We start from the raw sequence: 16,449 nt of genomic DNA, 5'->3' as shown, positions 1-16,449 counted from the left end.
ATTTAGCACATAAAGAAGCCCAAAACTGTATTTAGCATCCTAATGGCATTGAGCTTCTGAAACTTAAGGGCAGAACAAGGAAGACTGTCTCCCAACTCGTGCCCAGTTTTATTTGCTGTGATTGCTGTTAAAAATAAAACCACAAGCATCTGTTACTCCACACAAACTTTATCCGGGGTTGAAGATGCCATGTTATCCCCAGCGTTATCAATGATAGACGTATGTTTGTCTTTTATTTCTCATAGGCTTTGCTACAGTAGGTTTTCTCTAAAACAAAAATAAAATCTTGAAGAAGTCAGTCTTTTCATTTGAGTCTGTTTGAATCAGCCGTTAGTTTTTATTCGACATGAAAATAAGGGTTGTGGCTTATTCATTGTTTCTTCTGTTCCAAACCAGTAAACAGAAACCTGAACTGCAAACAAGTCATTTAAAATAGATCATAAGTCGTATCATCCCAGAAGTTATTTAAATAATCATGTGTGGTTTTGGCCTTTATAACTTACATATGAAGAAACCACCTAACAGCTTGCATGTACATATTTAAAATTAGAAGCTACAATTGATTTTACTTTGTGCATCAACATTTTTAATGTAACAAAGCATAATTTTTACTTATTTCAGCCTTCTGTTGGGACTTTTGGCAAGCTTTATTCAGAGTGCAATCGTGTGCCTTTGATCACCAAAGCAGCCTTTTAACAAATACTAGATAGATCCCTGCATGTGCCCATGTCCCTAGCCGCCAGTTTGTACTGCATGAAAATTTGAACTAATTCATCCTCAGAGTGTGTGTGCATTATTCATCACTGCTCTGTAAAAACACCCAGTGAGAAAATGAAGGGATTCCAATATATCTTTTGTCATGGGCAGGATTTCTGTCCAATTTGGAAAAGCATCTGAGAATCCTGAACAGCTCACTGTGATCTATCAGCTCCAGCTGTACCTTCACGTACGTCCAAAACATACAATTATTAAGCATTTAGAGGAGGACCAAGCTATGCTCCTCCCCACAGACCACACACGGGACATTGCATACTCAACATTGCAGTCATGTAGACCAACAGAAGTTTCTAAGAGGCAGAAGCAGTACAGACCTTTTAATTTATTGACCATTTCCGATGTTCGTAGTTGCAGGCTGTCGGTGCAACGCTGCTGAATGAAGCCTGGCAGAGGCTCACGGCTCTCACATTGTTAACAATCATTACATAATCAGCAGGAGGTGAGTGACTGCACCGTGCCCAGAGCAATGCCAACACACTTGGCAGCAGCAGTAGTGAACAATGAATCGCAACGTGTGATGCTATTAATTTGTGAAGCAGGGCCAGACCACCCTGACACCTGCCCCTCGATGATTCACTGCTAACAACCATCGGCGGGCTGCAGATCACAGAAGAGTGTCTGACCGGCGCCACAACCGTCAGAGCCAACTTGAACACCAAGATTAAAATACTTTATGCATTTTGTTTTTTCGGAAATTTCAAATACGTGAAACCAAAATTGGATGCTTTCACCTGAGGTCATTCACAAGCGGAGCAGCAAATGAGATCCAGGGCAATGCAGAAGCTCAGCAGGGGAAATAATGCGATCGTCAGACAGTGATTTGGACCGCTGATGAGGAGAATGGGGAGGGAAGTTGTGTTATTGGCGGTCAGTGTATTATAGACAAAAAAAGTAGTGTGCCTGTTTGTGCCCCGCAGTGGCGCTAATGGAGGAAAATACTGGACATCTTCTTTTGTTGTTTTTCATAATTCAGCTGTAAGCCCAGGGTATCATTGGCATCTCTTTTGTTTGTTGCATTTGTTGTTCATTTAAAAAGTGACAAATTTCTGATGAACGTTGGTTTTGAATGCTGAGTTAACACTTTGTATTTTCACAGAGCAAACTCATAGCGATGAACAACACTGTAAAGGAACACTGTGTAACTAATTAGGCTTTTAATTAGCAAAAATCACATATTGCTTTAGTAAATACATGTTCTGGAAAAGTCTGATAAAATCACATCAAAAATTAAAGCTTTCTCATAACTTAGAATTAGTAGTCTATAAACCCACTGGGAGATGCCACGTTGTGTCACTATTTCTGATTTTAGTAGACAAAAGGGGACAAACGTGTCAGCTACACGAGTTTTCCCTTTCTTTCTTCTATCTGAAGACGTGCTGTCAGTCGAGCAGTATAAAACAAGTAAAGATGACCGTAGATCATTCTATTTGCCTTTATCTGTTGAAATGGAGGACCATCCATACTTTTTGCCCAGGGAGAGGGAAGAGAAAGTAACCAAGAAAGGAAAAAGCAGTAATAACCGGGAGGAAATTAGAGTCTGTATCGGTGCAGCTATTATTACCAGGTGTAGATAATTCATGAGGCGATTTAAAATGGATGCGGAGGTTGCAGCTTTCCGCGGGACAGGTAAGGTAATTTAATATAAATGTGAAGTTGAGTTTTTTGCATCATGTTAGAAACAGGGCAGTCCAACAGCTACTGTTTCCTCCCGTTAGAGACAGATTATTTGTTTGTCTCCCTCTCCCTCCCAGGGGGTGTGTACGCAGAGGGATATCAGCCCCATTCACTGTCTGTGGTACGGGTCTCTTTACACGTGTCTATAGTTGCTTTTTTTAGAGCCAAAATAAGTGACTGCATGTTCAGAAACAAGCCCAAAAAAACGCAACTTAGAATTTACAAGCGACTTTAGAAAGAAACAAGTAGACTTGAAAAAAGTGCCGAAAACCATTTCACACGATAACCGTAGCTATTGGGTATTAGCAGTTGCTAATACATTCAGGACATGTTTACATTGTCACATTTACTCTACTCCATGGGTTCTGTAGTAGTTATTACATGCTGAATGGCAAGGTTGCTTGTAATTCATCTAGCGCACCACTAGATGATGCACCAGTATGAAAATCTTTCACTGAGTCTCCGAGAAGTGAGTACTACTTTTTTCTAGCGGTGAAAAGAATCAAACTATTAGCAATGGAAACTTTATTTAGGAGTGCTTTAAAAACAGCACAACTGACACCAAAGTGATAAATTAGCATCATATATAAGCACTAAAACATAAATACAAGAAGACACATAAAATATGTTATAAAGCAACTCAAACATATAAAATAGCCCTCTCATGCTGGGTCAAACATAAATGAAAACATGCTTTTTTTAGAGCAAATATGCAATGAAGAGGCTTGTCTGTTGTGCACTGGCAGTGAATTTTAAAGTTTTTGAGCTGCCATAGAAAAGGTCTCCTCTTAGTCCACACAAAGCTGGCCCGCTGCCTTGAGCGACTGCGAGGGACAGCAAAGGGGTAACAGCTGAGATAGTTAAGGTAGGGCAAGATCATTTACACATTTAAAAACAAATAAAAGTTTGTTTTTAAAATGGGGGGAATATTTGAATTGATCCAGAACATATTGTTAAAGTAGAGACTGTTGCAGAAAACCAAACAACACCTGTCACGTTTCCTAATTCACAAGCTGCAGAGAGACCTGTCCAAGAAGTCAGCACCACTCTTGTTTCCTGTCTCCATGTTAACCAACTTCTTAAATGGCTGACAAGTAATGCTGGTCTCGATTTCTTCCAATAATCCTTCATATTTCACCTAACATACCATACCATCAGAAAATAGCTTTAGCAGTTGAAGGATGCTAGCTGGCAGAACCAATACCTGTAGCTGAATTCAGAGAGGTGGCTAAGGAGTCGGTCAAAAACAGAAACACAGCAGTCCCATTCTTAGTGGCATTCATGCTGTGTGGGAAGATATAGCTGTAGGTAATCCATCCTGTTATCCAAAGGCCAAACATTACCATCCCTTTAGCTTTGTCTTTTCATTGTGTGTTTTTGCATGTTTGAGGGTGTCATCTAAAAATGCTAATTCTTCGTTTTTCAGTGGATGTTTTTGATTTGGGTCTGTGTGATAGCTCGGAGTACCTCACGTCCAAACCAGACAGAACCCGCTCCCTCTGAGCCACCAGCTCCCCTCGGACAATACATCTTCCTTGTTCTGAATGGTGTAATGTATGACTGCAAAAATGTATCTCTGATCGTGACAAAAACATTGTTTTTTGGCATGACTGTTTTTTACAATTACAATATTGTGCTGTTCTGGGACCTCCCTGCCCCTCCATGTGCTTGCACAATAGGCCTGTGGCAAGAATATCAGTGGCAAGGATCCCAGTGAACTAAACGGAGCAGACATCAGTGACAAGCATGACATTGGTTTAGTGACATACATGATGAATAGGAAGAACTGAGAGGCAAAGAAAGTTGCATGGAAGGTAGGAAGGGTTGACAGGATAAAACAGCTTACATTGGATCTCCTGTGCGTAATTTTCCAATTGGACACCCAGGAAAGAATCAGCTGAGTCGTCAGCTGATGTGGCAGCTACGGAGATCAGCTGAGCCATGAGTTGACAAGGGAAGCTAAACCTGACTCTGTTGCCTCCCTTTGAACTACAGCTTTACACTGCATCAAAAAAATTAAAATAATAAAGAACCTTATTTACTGTCATTGTTCAATATACACAAATAACAAAACCCAGAACGTTTGAACGGCACAGAAAAAAGTTTATGTCTTACGTTTTCTGTATGTCAACACTGGAATATCCCCAAATGAGCAACAAGCTGAGTAACAGATTGTTCGCTCTGTAGCAAACAAGCTTTCTGGCAGCAGTTTCACTGAGACGCGCTTCACATTTAAAGCCTAAATGCAAATAAATCAGGAAAACAAACATGAGCATACATACAGCTTATGCTGCTACTAAAAGGGATGTAATCACACACTTTGACATGTGACATCTATTCATTCTTAAATTATTTTAAGGCAGCATAATATCAAATCTTTTTTTAAATGGACCTTATTAGAACATCAGATGACGGTTTCTGGATGTATATATGAATGATGACATTGTCTGGTGGTCAAACTTATATCTCATAATCTATTATGATATGGACGTATTTATTATTGATATCAGATCTAGAATAGCATAACTCCTATTATTCATAATTACTAATAATATTTGATCCTATCTCTGTATGCCATTTGCTTTAAAAATGAAAGAAAAGTCTGAGTTATGTTAGTAGCCACAGCTGCCCTATAGGGCAGACTGACAGAAGTGAGGTTACCATACAACGGCACCACCGGGCCCTCTGACCACCGCCAGCAATTTGGGTGGCAAGGCCACAACAAGGACACCACTGTGATGGTAAGAGCGGGAGATTGAACCGGCAACCCACCAGTTGCAGAACAAACTCCCTAACTCCTGCACACTTGGTGCTAAGAGGGTCAAAATGTGCCAAGAAAATATCCCACACACCAGCAGCAGCTGCCTGAATCATTCATTCAAGCCATGATAGAGCCATTTTTCACACTGTTTAAACCAAATTCTCACCTTACTAAGTGAAGCAGATGAAATCAGGATTACTCGAACAGGGAAATGTTTTTTTCCAATCTTCTATGTTCCAATTCGCATGGGACTGTGGAAATTGTTGCCTCAAATTTCTGATTTTAGCTGACAAGTGTGGCTCCCAATGTAGGCTTCTGAGCTGCTCAGACATTTGACCCACTGTTGCCTTTTCTATTAGCACAAACCAATCTCCCCATCGTCCTTTCGCTTCTGACATCACCATTTTCATCCACACAGCTGGGGCTCACCAGATATTTTCTGCTTTTGGACTTTCTGTGTGAACCTGAACGATGGCTATGTGTGATAACTACAGCAGATAATCGATTTCTAAAGGACTCAGACCAGCCCACCTGGGACCAACAACTATGCAACGTTCAGTGGCTTGTAGATGCATCTGGGGAAAAATAGAATATTGTGAAAAAAGTTTATTTTTTGTTTGTTTTTTTACCACTAAGGTCAGAAAGAGTGAGGGGAATATTTTAAGTCTACATTTCCTGAAATTTTAATGATTGTATTTTATAGATATTAAATGTGAGCAATCCCAGGTTGCTTTGATAGAGGCTTGCAGGTCAGGGCATTTTGGGTTTAGCAAGAAGAATGCATAATATTTTATTAATCTTCATTTAGGACAATCTCATTTATTAGTTTCACCAAAGATTTCAGTGTCATGTTTCCACTGTTATTTAGGCTGTTGTTATGGACTCTGCTGTTGCCATAGTAGGGCTGCTTTCCATTTAATTTGGGCCATTCCCCATATTTGCAGTAAATTTCAGATGAAGGGATAAATAATATATATCATACTACTGACAGTTGACGGTGGAAGACTGTAAGGACATTTCACAGCTGGCATCCCATTATAGAACCCTGCTGCAGTTCTCTGGGCTCCTGGGAATGACCTACTATTTCACATCTTGCTAACAGGAGTTATGTCGGTTAGCTCCACACGTTTCAAAACACTGTGTAAACGCATTAAAGTAAACCCTTCTAAATAAGCCATTTAACTTTCCCTGTTTATTTTGCTGCCAAACCTGTTTGCCACTGTGTCATTTCGGTTCTCTTTGGGCATCCAGTTGGAAGCAGCTGATGTAGGGTGAAGGATGATTCTGGCATGCGGCATGCGGCTAGTAGGCGGCTATGGGCTAGCCGAACGTGGCTATTGGAGCAGACGGCTCCGGGGTCCTTCATGCGGGTCTTTGTCCCGGTTGCAGCAGGCGATTTCAGCTCAGCTTAAGCTCTCAGCTTGGGAAACTGGGTTCCCGGCTAAAGGCGGGAGGCCGCTTTGTGCCGTCTAGAGTCAGTTTCCTGAACAGCTGACCACGTGATCAGCAGTAGATCTGGTTTGTACTGTAAATCGGTTGATACAAATCCACGCAGCACATGAATGAGGCAGCTTTTCCAAATCGCCCCTCTATGCCACCTCCAATATGGCGGGGACGTTGATGTGCGATTGAGTGCTCAACGAGGCGTCTATTTATATATGTCTGTGATGGAGCCAAGCAAGCTGGCAACGTCCAGCAGAGGTGTGAAAAGAAAGAGTAGGTAAGCCTAACCCTGTAGTTCGGGTTGATCTTTAACCTTGCTGATCTGTCACTTCACTGCGAGGCATTGCAGGACGGTCTACTGGCTCGTTCATCTTGCTTTCTGATAGTTCAGTGATACTGACAGCCGATGGCACAACAATGTTTATGTCTGCTGATCGCACCCGGGGCAAAGTTCTTTTTAGGCTCCAAAAGGACTAAGTAAACACTATCAGGACAAACGCTTGAAGATGACTTTATTTAGTTTGCATGTTTTCTTTTTATGGTTAAAATACATGACTAGGTCCCTTTAAATGTTGAGTTTTCCATAACATGTGGAATGTCAACCTTTTTTTTCACTGGAGACACTTGATAGTCGTGTTGTCCTTGTACTGAAATGTGCTCTACAAAAAAAAGGGGCCATGCCTTGCCTCACCTTGACCACATGTTTTTCATTGAGACTGGGTTAGCAGTTGACATGGGATCCCAAACCGTCACTGACTGTAGAAACTGTACACTGGATTTCAAGTGACATGTATCCTGTGTCTCTTTAATCTTCCTCCAGACTCTGGGACCTTGATATGCAAATGGAAAAATAACTTCTTCTGAAAAGAAGACTTTGGATCTGAGCAACTGAGCAACAGTACAGCTCTTTTTCTCCTTAGCCCTGGGAGATGCTTGTAACCCAATGCGTAGGATCCATCTGTTTGGAGTGGCTCATGATGTTCTGACTCAAGCCTCAATCAGCTCCTTCTGAAGCTTTACTAAATTCTTAAATCAGTGTTACTCGACAATCCTCTCAAGGCTGCAGTTATCCCTCTTGCGGCTGCACCTTTTCCTACAACACTGTGAGGAATCTTGTCTGATCCTGCATGAAAAGCTCCTGTTTTGCAGTCCTATGACGTCACTCCCTGCTCCCTGTGCTGCACCAGTAATCAAGATCTAAGTGGTTACACCTGTGGCGGCTGAGAAGGTTAGCGGCTCACCATCACTGAGTTGTTCTCGGCCTCTAACGCTTTTCTCCCTATAAGTGATTTCAGTTCAGGCTCCAGTCTGCAGCCTTCTATGAACGATCAGCTTCTTCAGCAGTGACCTTTTGTGGCTAACCCTCCATGTGGAGAGTGTCAATGACAGATGTCTCTTCTGCACATCTGTCTATTAAGCAGTCTTCCCCATGAGTGTGTGAATCCACTGACCCAGACTGAGAGTCAATGTAGAGGCTCAGGAAAGCTTTACAGGTGCTTTGAGTTAATTAGCTGCCTAGGTTGTTACATTATGAGTTTCCAATATTTCACTTTTTCACCATTTTCTAATTTCTGGAGACACAGAATTCAGATACTTGATTATTTGTAAGCAATAATCATCAAAAGGTAGTAATATAAACTACTGAGACTATTCCAGAGCTGTTGAAAGTCCCTATAAATCCCCTTTTCTTCCCCCATTATGTTGCTCAGATGAATGTTTATTTCGCTATTTATGCTCACAAGTAGTTCAACATGTTTTCTCGATATAGTGACCATATACTGTCTTCTAACATTGAGTTAGATTTGTTTTGATTAAAGGTTTGGTAATTTAAAAATGCAAGAAAATTCAAGGATTGTCATATGAAACATGATAAGAAAATCTGTACTTACAACATGCCGCTCTAAAGGTTTCAGCCTAGCCCTGAGCTCTAAAACATTCTGCAATGCTTTGGACCCTATACACCATCAGAGTCCTCCACAGGATTAGAGCTCAGACCTCAGCCAGCTTGTCCTTACCCTTAAGGTTTGTTCTACTTCTAATATTGTCAGACCATCTGCCAAACAGCTCTGTCGTCTCAGTATATCACCTAACCTTGAACGTTAAGAGAAGCTACAAAACGCTCGTTCTGCAGGACTGTATCGAATGGGCTTCAACAATCACAATTTAACAATCAACCTGGAGGTCTATCAAGGCGTGGAAAAGAGGTGGTCACGCTTCACAAATCTAGAGCAGTTTGTACTGTAAACTTCATATTGATTCCCCCCCCCCCCCAAAAAAAAATATGATCAAGAAGAAATATTGCCAGTTTGATTCTGACTATCCACAGAGCAGATAATCTTTAACTTCATCACAAGTCACTCGAAAAAAAAGATGATGATAAAAAGAGGGATTTTTTTTTTTTTTTTTTACTTTTTGTTTGCATCTTTTGAAGCATCATAGACATTCTTTGAAAGAAAGTGCTCTGTGTATCGCAGGGGAAGGAAAAAAATACGTTTTTCACATCATCAAACAAACTGCGGCATGCGAGGAGAAAAGAATGTCAGTGTCTCCTAAACGTGGCGGCAGAATAACACACCTCAAAGTTTTTTGGGGTCTACTGCACAATAAAGATCCTTCGCGCTGAGGATGGAAACAACAAAGACAGACATGGAGACGCAGATGGGAGATGGCAGAAGGTAAAGCGTAGCTACGAGAGAGAGGAGGGAGATGAAGAAGAAAGAAAGAGGTGTTACAAGTGTCACTGTTGAAGTGGGATGGAGTGAATGATGAAACAGAAAACAAACAACAAGCTTGTCAAAATACATACTGAAAATATTTGAAATTCGGATTGTAGAAAAAAAATATTTGGTTTCATTAACTGTTCTCCTGCTACAAAAATATTTATGTATGAAATTGTGTTCAAGTGAGTGAGTCAATTCCTGAAAACTGAGAAAGCTAGGAGAGGTGACATCTAGGAATTTTTTTTTTTTTAAAAAACAAGAAAAAAAACAAGGGAGAAAACTTACAACTCCTACAGGAGTTTTCTAAGAACTTAATACTATAGCATAATGTTGAGAGAATACAGGATGTCAACTCTGAAATTTTCTCCTGTCCTTAAAACAATGGGGAAAAAAAACAAAAAAAACAATGGGATTAGAAAGACGTGTGGAGGACAGGACTGTGCTTATTTCCCTGCCAAGAATAAGAAGAAAGGACAGCTATCTCTTTATTAAAACACCGAGCTGTGAGTAGAAAGTCATTTTTCTGTTCAAAATTCAGCAAATAAATAAATAAATAAATCTGAAAACACTTAAAGAAAACCACAAAACAAAAAGCTGCACAGAAAAAGAAAACAAACAGAGCAGAAAAAAGAGATGGTACTCAAACTATATACTGTGAGACTGCTCAGCCAATAAACAGTCAAAATTAACAATAAATTAGCCAGAAATTAAATGACATGCAGATGAGCCTAGAATTGTTTTTGTTGAGAGTAATATCACTGAAATCTAACGATCTATGGTGGTTAGAAGACGGTGAGGGCTACAGGTTTACTCAAAATGCTTTAATAACGTATAGCATGTTGTGTAAATTAACAAAAAAATAATAAGTTTACATCTTTAAAATACTTTTTGAGTAAGATTTGCCATAAGAACAGAAATAGAAGTCTACAGAACAGATCTATTTATTTCACAACTATATCAGCAACTACTGTACAGTTGGGTTGATTGTTATGGTCGGTATTACTATAGGTTCAGGTCTATTCAGGGAAATCATTTTGGATCTGAAAATAGAGATGATCAAATTCATTCCAGACACATACACGTTTAGAAAGACAAAGCCCTATTGTCTATCACCGCTGGGAGGCTCTGAAGCTGATGCCTTCATTGTCATTAGCGGCTAATGCTTAGCCCATCATGGCATTCTCCCAGTGCTCCCAAATCATTCATATCTTTTCTCCAGCTCTGCCAGTTTTTCTTTTTTTTTTGCCTACTGCGTACTGAAAATGGCACATATGTTTAAAGACGTTGACACCTCTCTAACGTTTTTGTAACTGATTGTTGTTGGCCAGCCCGAAGAGAAATCTTTAGTTCAATCTGTCAATACAACCATTACTTCCTACTTCCATTATTGCTTCAAAGCAAGAGCCTCAGTCATAGATGCAGAGGGTGAAGATTAAAGTACTCACCTTCAAATCTGGGTCTCATATCATCTTATTCTAATTTCACCAGGATAAGGAACATGCTGACAGCAACCAGAAAGGGTTTCATGAGAAAGGCTTCTCTTTTGCGAGAAGTATTGTGGTGTTTTAACATAGCTACACCCATACTTCTGGTTTTATAACTGATCATTATTTGACCCCTAGCCAGCTCTCATATACAGTATAAAAAGCCCTAATATTTCCTGGATTTTAGCTATGAAAGTCCTAAGGTATGGAAAGAGGAAAAGAAAAAAAGAGACAGTAGAAAGTAATTCTGTATTGTAAATTTGACAACTTTTTTCCAATTACACACACAGCCTATACAACCAGGGCCATCTCAGACTTAATGTGCATGGCGACACTTGCACTTGTTTCACAAAATACATTTTGTTTCTTCATGTTTATAGGCATGGAGAATATTTGTTTAGATAAGGTGAACATATCTGATGATAGGAAGAGTGTGGGAGCTTTAATTTTGCTTACCACCTTTGATTCACACCAGGTTTTCTTGAGTCCTGTTATGAGTCCTTGAGTCCTGGTTCTTTGCTTTTTCACTAAAAGACTCCCTGACTACCAACTCACCCACATCCTGCCAGTGAGGCTGCATTTAGGTTTATTCTGCTCGTAAACGTTCCAAAAACTAACTTAACAATGTGTTTTCTTTTATTTTTTTTTACCGAAATTATAAACCAGAGAAACACAAGTAACTTTGCTTTCAGTTTATTTCGCAATAGATGCAACTTATAGTTTAAACTTTTGCACAGTTCTGGGGAATCTTTCAAAAAATAAAAGAGATTCTTTCAGCACAGATTGGTGCAGCAACTACAGTATAAGTGAACGAGATACATTTTCAGTGTGAGACAGATAAACCTATTTTACCTGTCTTACCTTAAAGTAACAGCATTTTTGGATGCACCTGACAGCAGCACAAAATGCCAAGAACAGCAATCCATTTTAAAATCATCCTTTTAAACCAGCTTGCTCTGAAAAGTTACCCATTAAGACATCCCAGAGCCCAATTCTCAACACTTTCTAGACCATTTGCCATGCACCATCACCTTAGATCAATGTTATTAACTTCAAATTATACCATTTTTACCACCAAACATACAGCTTGCCTGTTATATCACTGAATTCGGCCTATTCTTCCTATTAACAGCAGTCAACTCGGGGCACCTACACCCTTACGTAGAACGATTTTCCACTCAAATCTCTGAAATGCTTTGATCAGTTTCCCAGCTTTTCCTCTTTCCTTTTGGTGAAAAGAATTATTGACTCTGAATTCTTTCCTTCCCCGTGGTGATCGAATGGAAGGCATTGTAATGAAAAGCAGAGCAACTCCATTAACTCTGTACCTGCACGGCTGGCAGCACCTATTCCCTACCTGTTATTAAATGGCTTTATTGGATAAAAAAGACTGAGAGGGAAGACTTTTCTTCTAGTCTTTGTGCTTTGGAGAGAAGTGCTTTCCCAGTGGGAATTTTCTGAATTCTACTGTTTGGCTTTGTCATACTCCGCCTACTTGTACATTACTCTGTGTTATTTTAGAGGAGAACTTACACATAATTGATTAAAGAAGTACACAGTATTCATGCTCAGTTTCCTATACAAAATAGCCTTTAGAAAGCAATGCATGTTTAGTGAGCTACCAAAAATGACCTTGTGTAATATCTATAATAAATAACTTATATCAATGATAGATCGCTTGTTCCCTTCAAGTTGAGATTCAATTAGTGAGCACAGTCTTGAAAACTGGAACTGCATATCCATCTATCCACCAGAGGAAATTGATTCTATCTGTTGGTTTCAAAGAGCTTTGGCAGATAAAGTGAATGCATTGCTGGTATGAAGAGACTGGAATGTGGCGGCCGGCAGATGGCTGAAGGTTCACGTTCTATGCATTCTGAAGCCTGCGAATAATCTCCACAAGAATTTTAATTGCTGTTTCATTTCATCAACAGATTGTCTGCGTCTGTTTATTGTAAGTATTTCACACAATTTCCAAAGCGCGAAGGCAGCCTTTGAAAGGATTTGAAGTATTTATTGAGACATGTCTTTTCTTGTTTTCTGTTGTTATAAATTAATAAAGTGACCAAGCAAATCTGGTCTGAGATACAAGATTATGAAATAGTGACATTAAACAAAGCGTAAAATGCAAGAATACAGTGCCTTACAAGAGCATTCAGACCCCTTAGGTTTTTGTTTTTTTTTCATTTTTCAATGTGTACATTTCTGTGAAAACACAAAACTGTGCATATTTCTGAAGTGCAACAAATATGCATTTTAAATAAAAAAAACATCTGAATAGTGTGGTGCGCATTTGTATTTAGCCAGCATGAGTCAATACTGTTCAGAACCAACTTGGCTGCAAATGAAGCTTTTAGCCTCCAGCAGCTCAGATTGGATGAGTGTCGGTAAACTGCAAATTGTTAATTTATTCCTGGACTTTGATTTGGCCATTCTAACACATTCATTTACTTTAATATAAAGTAATGCTGTCAAAAGTCAGTCCCGAAGGGTTGCTATTGTATATGTTTAGATAATCTTTTCGTTTGGTACTCCTGCCTCAAATGAATTAGTCAATGGCATGGTCCTGCAGAACTTGATTATATGCTAAGGAGCACTTCAAGCCCTCTGAATTAGTTATGTTGAAGCAAGCACAAGTTAGAACCATGCCAAACACTGGCCCTTAAGGATTGGTATCAGACTGTCCTGGTCTGAACCAGTCCATCATACATTTGGCTGTCACTGCCCTGCTAGAAAATGAATATGTTCCTTGGTCTTTTGCAATTTCTAACAGGTTTTCTTTCAAGGTTGTCCTGTATTTTTCTCCATCCATCTTCCATCAGCTATCCTTTTCTACCAAAGAAAAGCATCAACATGGGATGAGAATGCTATCAAATTTTATTTACTGTAGAGATGGTGTGTTCAGAGCGATGTGTATGTAGGACAAAACATGTATTTTTGTCTCATCTGACTAGAGCACCCTCTTCCATATATTTTCACAACTTCTTGTGAGTTCCTGCCTACCCTCTTCCATAAAAAACAGGTTTGTAGAATGCACATGTAATAGTTTTCCTGTCAACAGACTCTCCCTCTTGAGCTCCTGCCTGTCTGTTTATTCTCAGTTGTAACAACTCTGTCCGGTTTCCAATGATGGACTGAACAGTGTTCTGTGAGTTGTTTAAAGCTTGGAATATTGTTTTTAAAACCAGCTTTATCCATTAACCATCTGCTGTGTTCCTTGGTCTTCATGACGTTTGATCGCCAGTGTTTTCTAACAACCCCCTGATGCCTTCACAGCACATGCTGTATTTATACTGAGATTAAATTACCCACAGATGGATGCTATTTACTAGGTGAGTTGTGGAGGCAGTCCGTCACATTAGATTTTATACAAGGGTATCAGAATAAAGGAGACATGGGTAGATATATATGTCACACTTTCCAGATATGTGGAGAAAATATTGAACATCATGCTTCTTTGCCTTCTACTTCACTGCTTGCACCACCTTGTGTTGGTTTATCACAGAAAAATATCATTAGTCTATGGAAGATTGCAATTATGACAACATGAAGAGGTTCAAGAGGTGTGAATACTTTTGAAAGACACCGTGATGTTACTGCAAGCTTAATGAAGGAGACATTTAAACTAAAGAAAAAAAAGTTTATAAGCAGTTTTGAAAACACAATGTTCAGTCAGCAAGTGGACTTCATCATATAAAGGTGCAAAATCATGATAAAAAAAGGATTTCTCTACTGCGGAGTTCAAAACTAAATAAAAGGATAAGGGATTGTTTAATATGACGTCTGTCTTATTTTTTTAAAGTCCACTGTGTTTGCTTTACAATGGGTTTAAATGAATTATTTAGAAGCTGATAGTGTTGTTCAGGCTCAGGTATGAATCTGTATAAGCCATATATTTGTAGAAATAGCTCTCAGACAGGAATGGAAACCGCTTGTAGGAGACCTAAGCTGTAAATCCAAGTCCTATCAATAGCAGAGACTTAATCTGGTTTTATGGTGGCTTGATCTCCATCTGCTACATCGCCGCAAAGGTATATACAATAACTGACCTACAATGTATAAATTAAAGCACCGGGCAACACAATTTAACCACCATCTCCGGCGCTGGAGCTTGTAACATGAAGCCAAATGAGTCGGGCGCAAATCTGAGGATGAAAAACAAAAGTATAATCCCTCCCCCGCTAACGGTGTCACTCAAGGATTAGCGTGCCCAGGAAAAAAAAAAAAAAAAAAAAACTCACTAAGTACCAAGCGGATAAATTAAAAGCAGTGGGCAAAGTGGCATGCATCCAATCATCTTCATCAACATTGACCGTGTTTGTATTGTGAAGTGATTGTCCCTCCGTGTGAGCCCCCTCCTCACAGAACAACAGTAACTCTGATCCCAACTTCAGATAGCCTCATATCAGCTGGTTAGAGGCTCCTGGACCTGGCGCCGGGTAAATTGAAATGGTAAAAGCACGAAGCGGCTGATCGGGAGATATACTATTTTTCTGAGGCGAGGAGAGTGGCCTGCTGGATTATTGGAAAAGAGTCTCAGCGCCTCAGCGATGATGAGGGTTAAGCTCTGTATCTGATAGTGAGTCAGACAGTGCAAGAGACTTCTTGTGCAGGGCGCTCTGACCGGACGAGGCTTAACAATTAGTGCAAAAAAATAAATAAATACACACACACACACACACACACACACACACACACACACACACACACACAAACAAACAAACACCCTCAAGGCTGATTCATTTCTTACCTGCGTGGACAAACGCAAAACATCCAGAAAGGATAATCCAAAAAAAAAGGAGTAGAAGTGAGTGGATCAAAGCAATACTTCTCAACAAAGTGACAACCCGGAGCTCAGCCGGTCAAATCCACGGCTGCTGTGGTGTAATTTCCGGCGTGGACAGAGAGGGACGTCCGCGGGAGAAGTTTGGGCCAATGCGCAGCCGAAACAGATGATGTTAATCCTTTCCAAAAATATAGTAAAGTGGAGCCAGCGCGAAGGGGAGGAGATATCGTGGAGTTCAGCACCAAGACAGAGTGGACAGCTCCGACAGCGCAGCGATCTCACCTCGTCCGCTCCCGGATCTCGTGTGCGTCGCCGAGGTAGGAGCCACCAGCCCCAGCCTCACCCTCTGGCTAAGTCCCGGCCAGATTTACATACGACCACCGGAGGGGGCGGGGAAGGAGCGGGGCAGGAGCCAATCACAAATATCCCGTAGTAGGCAGAGTAGGCAGCAAAGCGAGGACGGGCTGACGGTGGGGATGTGGAGTGGCTGAGTGCCTCCGCGCACAAACAAGCGGGAAGAACAGGGCAGAGTGAGAGAGGGGACTCTTTATGGATGCCCCGCTCACCCACTCGCTCTGTCAAACACACACATGCACACGCACCCACAGTTGAGCAGGAATGGATTGAACTCCGGTTGAATCTATATCCCTGAAAACGTTTTACTCCATATTAAGATGCCTTAATTCTGTGACCTCTAAATGACGGAATATGCAGAAAAGGAAAGCTATAAATTCTGATAAAAGTTGCATGTCTGTTCATTTTCAGTCATTTTAATTGGCCCCAGGGATCAAAATGTAGAGAAAG

At 40.4% G+C, this 16,449-nt stretch overlaps 1 protein-coding gene across 1 annotated transcript in view; it reads right to left on the bottom strand.

The window, feature by feature from the left end:
• Positions 1–16,127, bottom strand: part of fstl5 (follistatin-like 5) — a 247,596-nt gene extending 231,469 nt beyond the window's left edge. Inside the window, exon 1 of the mRNA XM_036126902.1 lies at positions 15,610–16,127. Coding sequence (XP_035982795.1) covers positions 15,610–15,632 — 23 coding nt within the window. The 5' untranslated portion in view covers positions 15,633–16,127. The remainder of the gene's footprint in view (positions 1–15,609) is intronic.
• Between the last annotated feature and the right edge of the window lie 322 nt (positions 16,128–16,449).

The sequence above is a fragment of the Fundulus heteroclitus genome, chromosome 23 (assembly GCF_011125445.2).
Source record: "Fundulus heteroclitus isolate FHET01 chromosome 23, MU-UCD_Fhet_4.1, whole genome shotgun sequence".
Lineage (NCBI taxonomy): Eukaryota > Metazoa > Chordata > Actinopteri > Cyprinodontiformes > Fundulidae > Fundulus > Fundulus heteroclitus.
The sequence above is the reverse complement of the archived record's forward strand: the minus strand, read 5'-3'. Positions and strand labels throughout refer to the sequence as shown.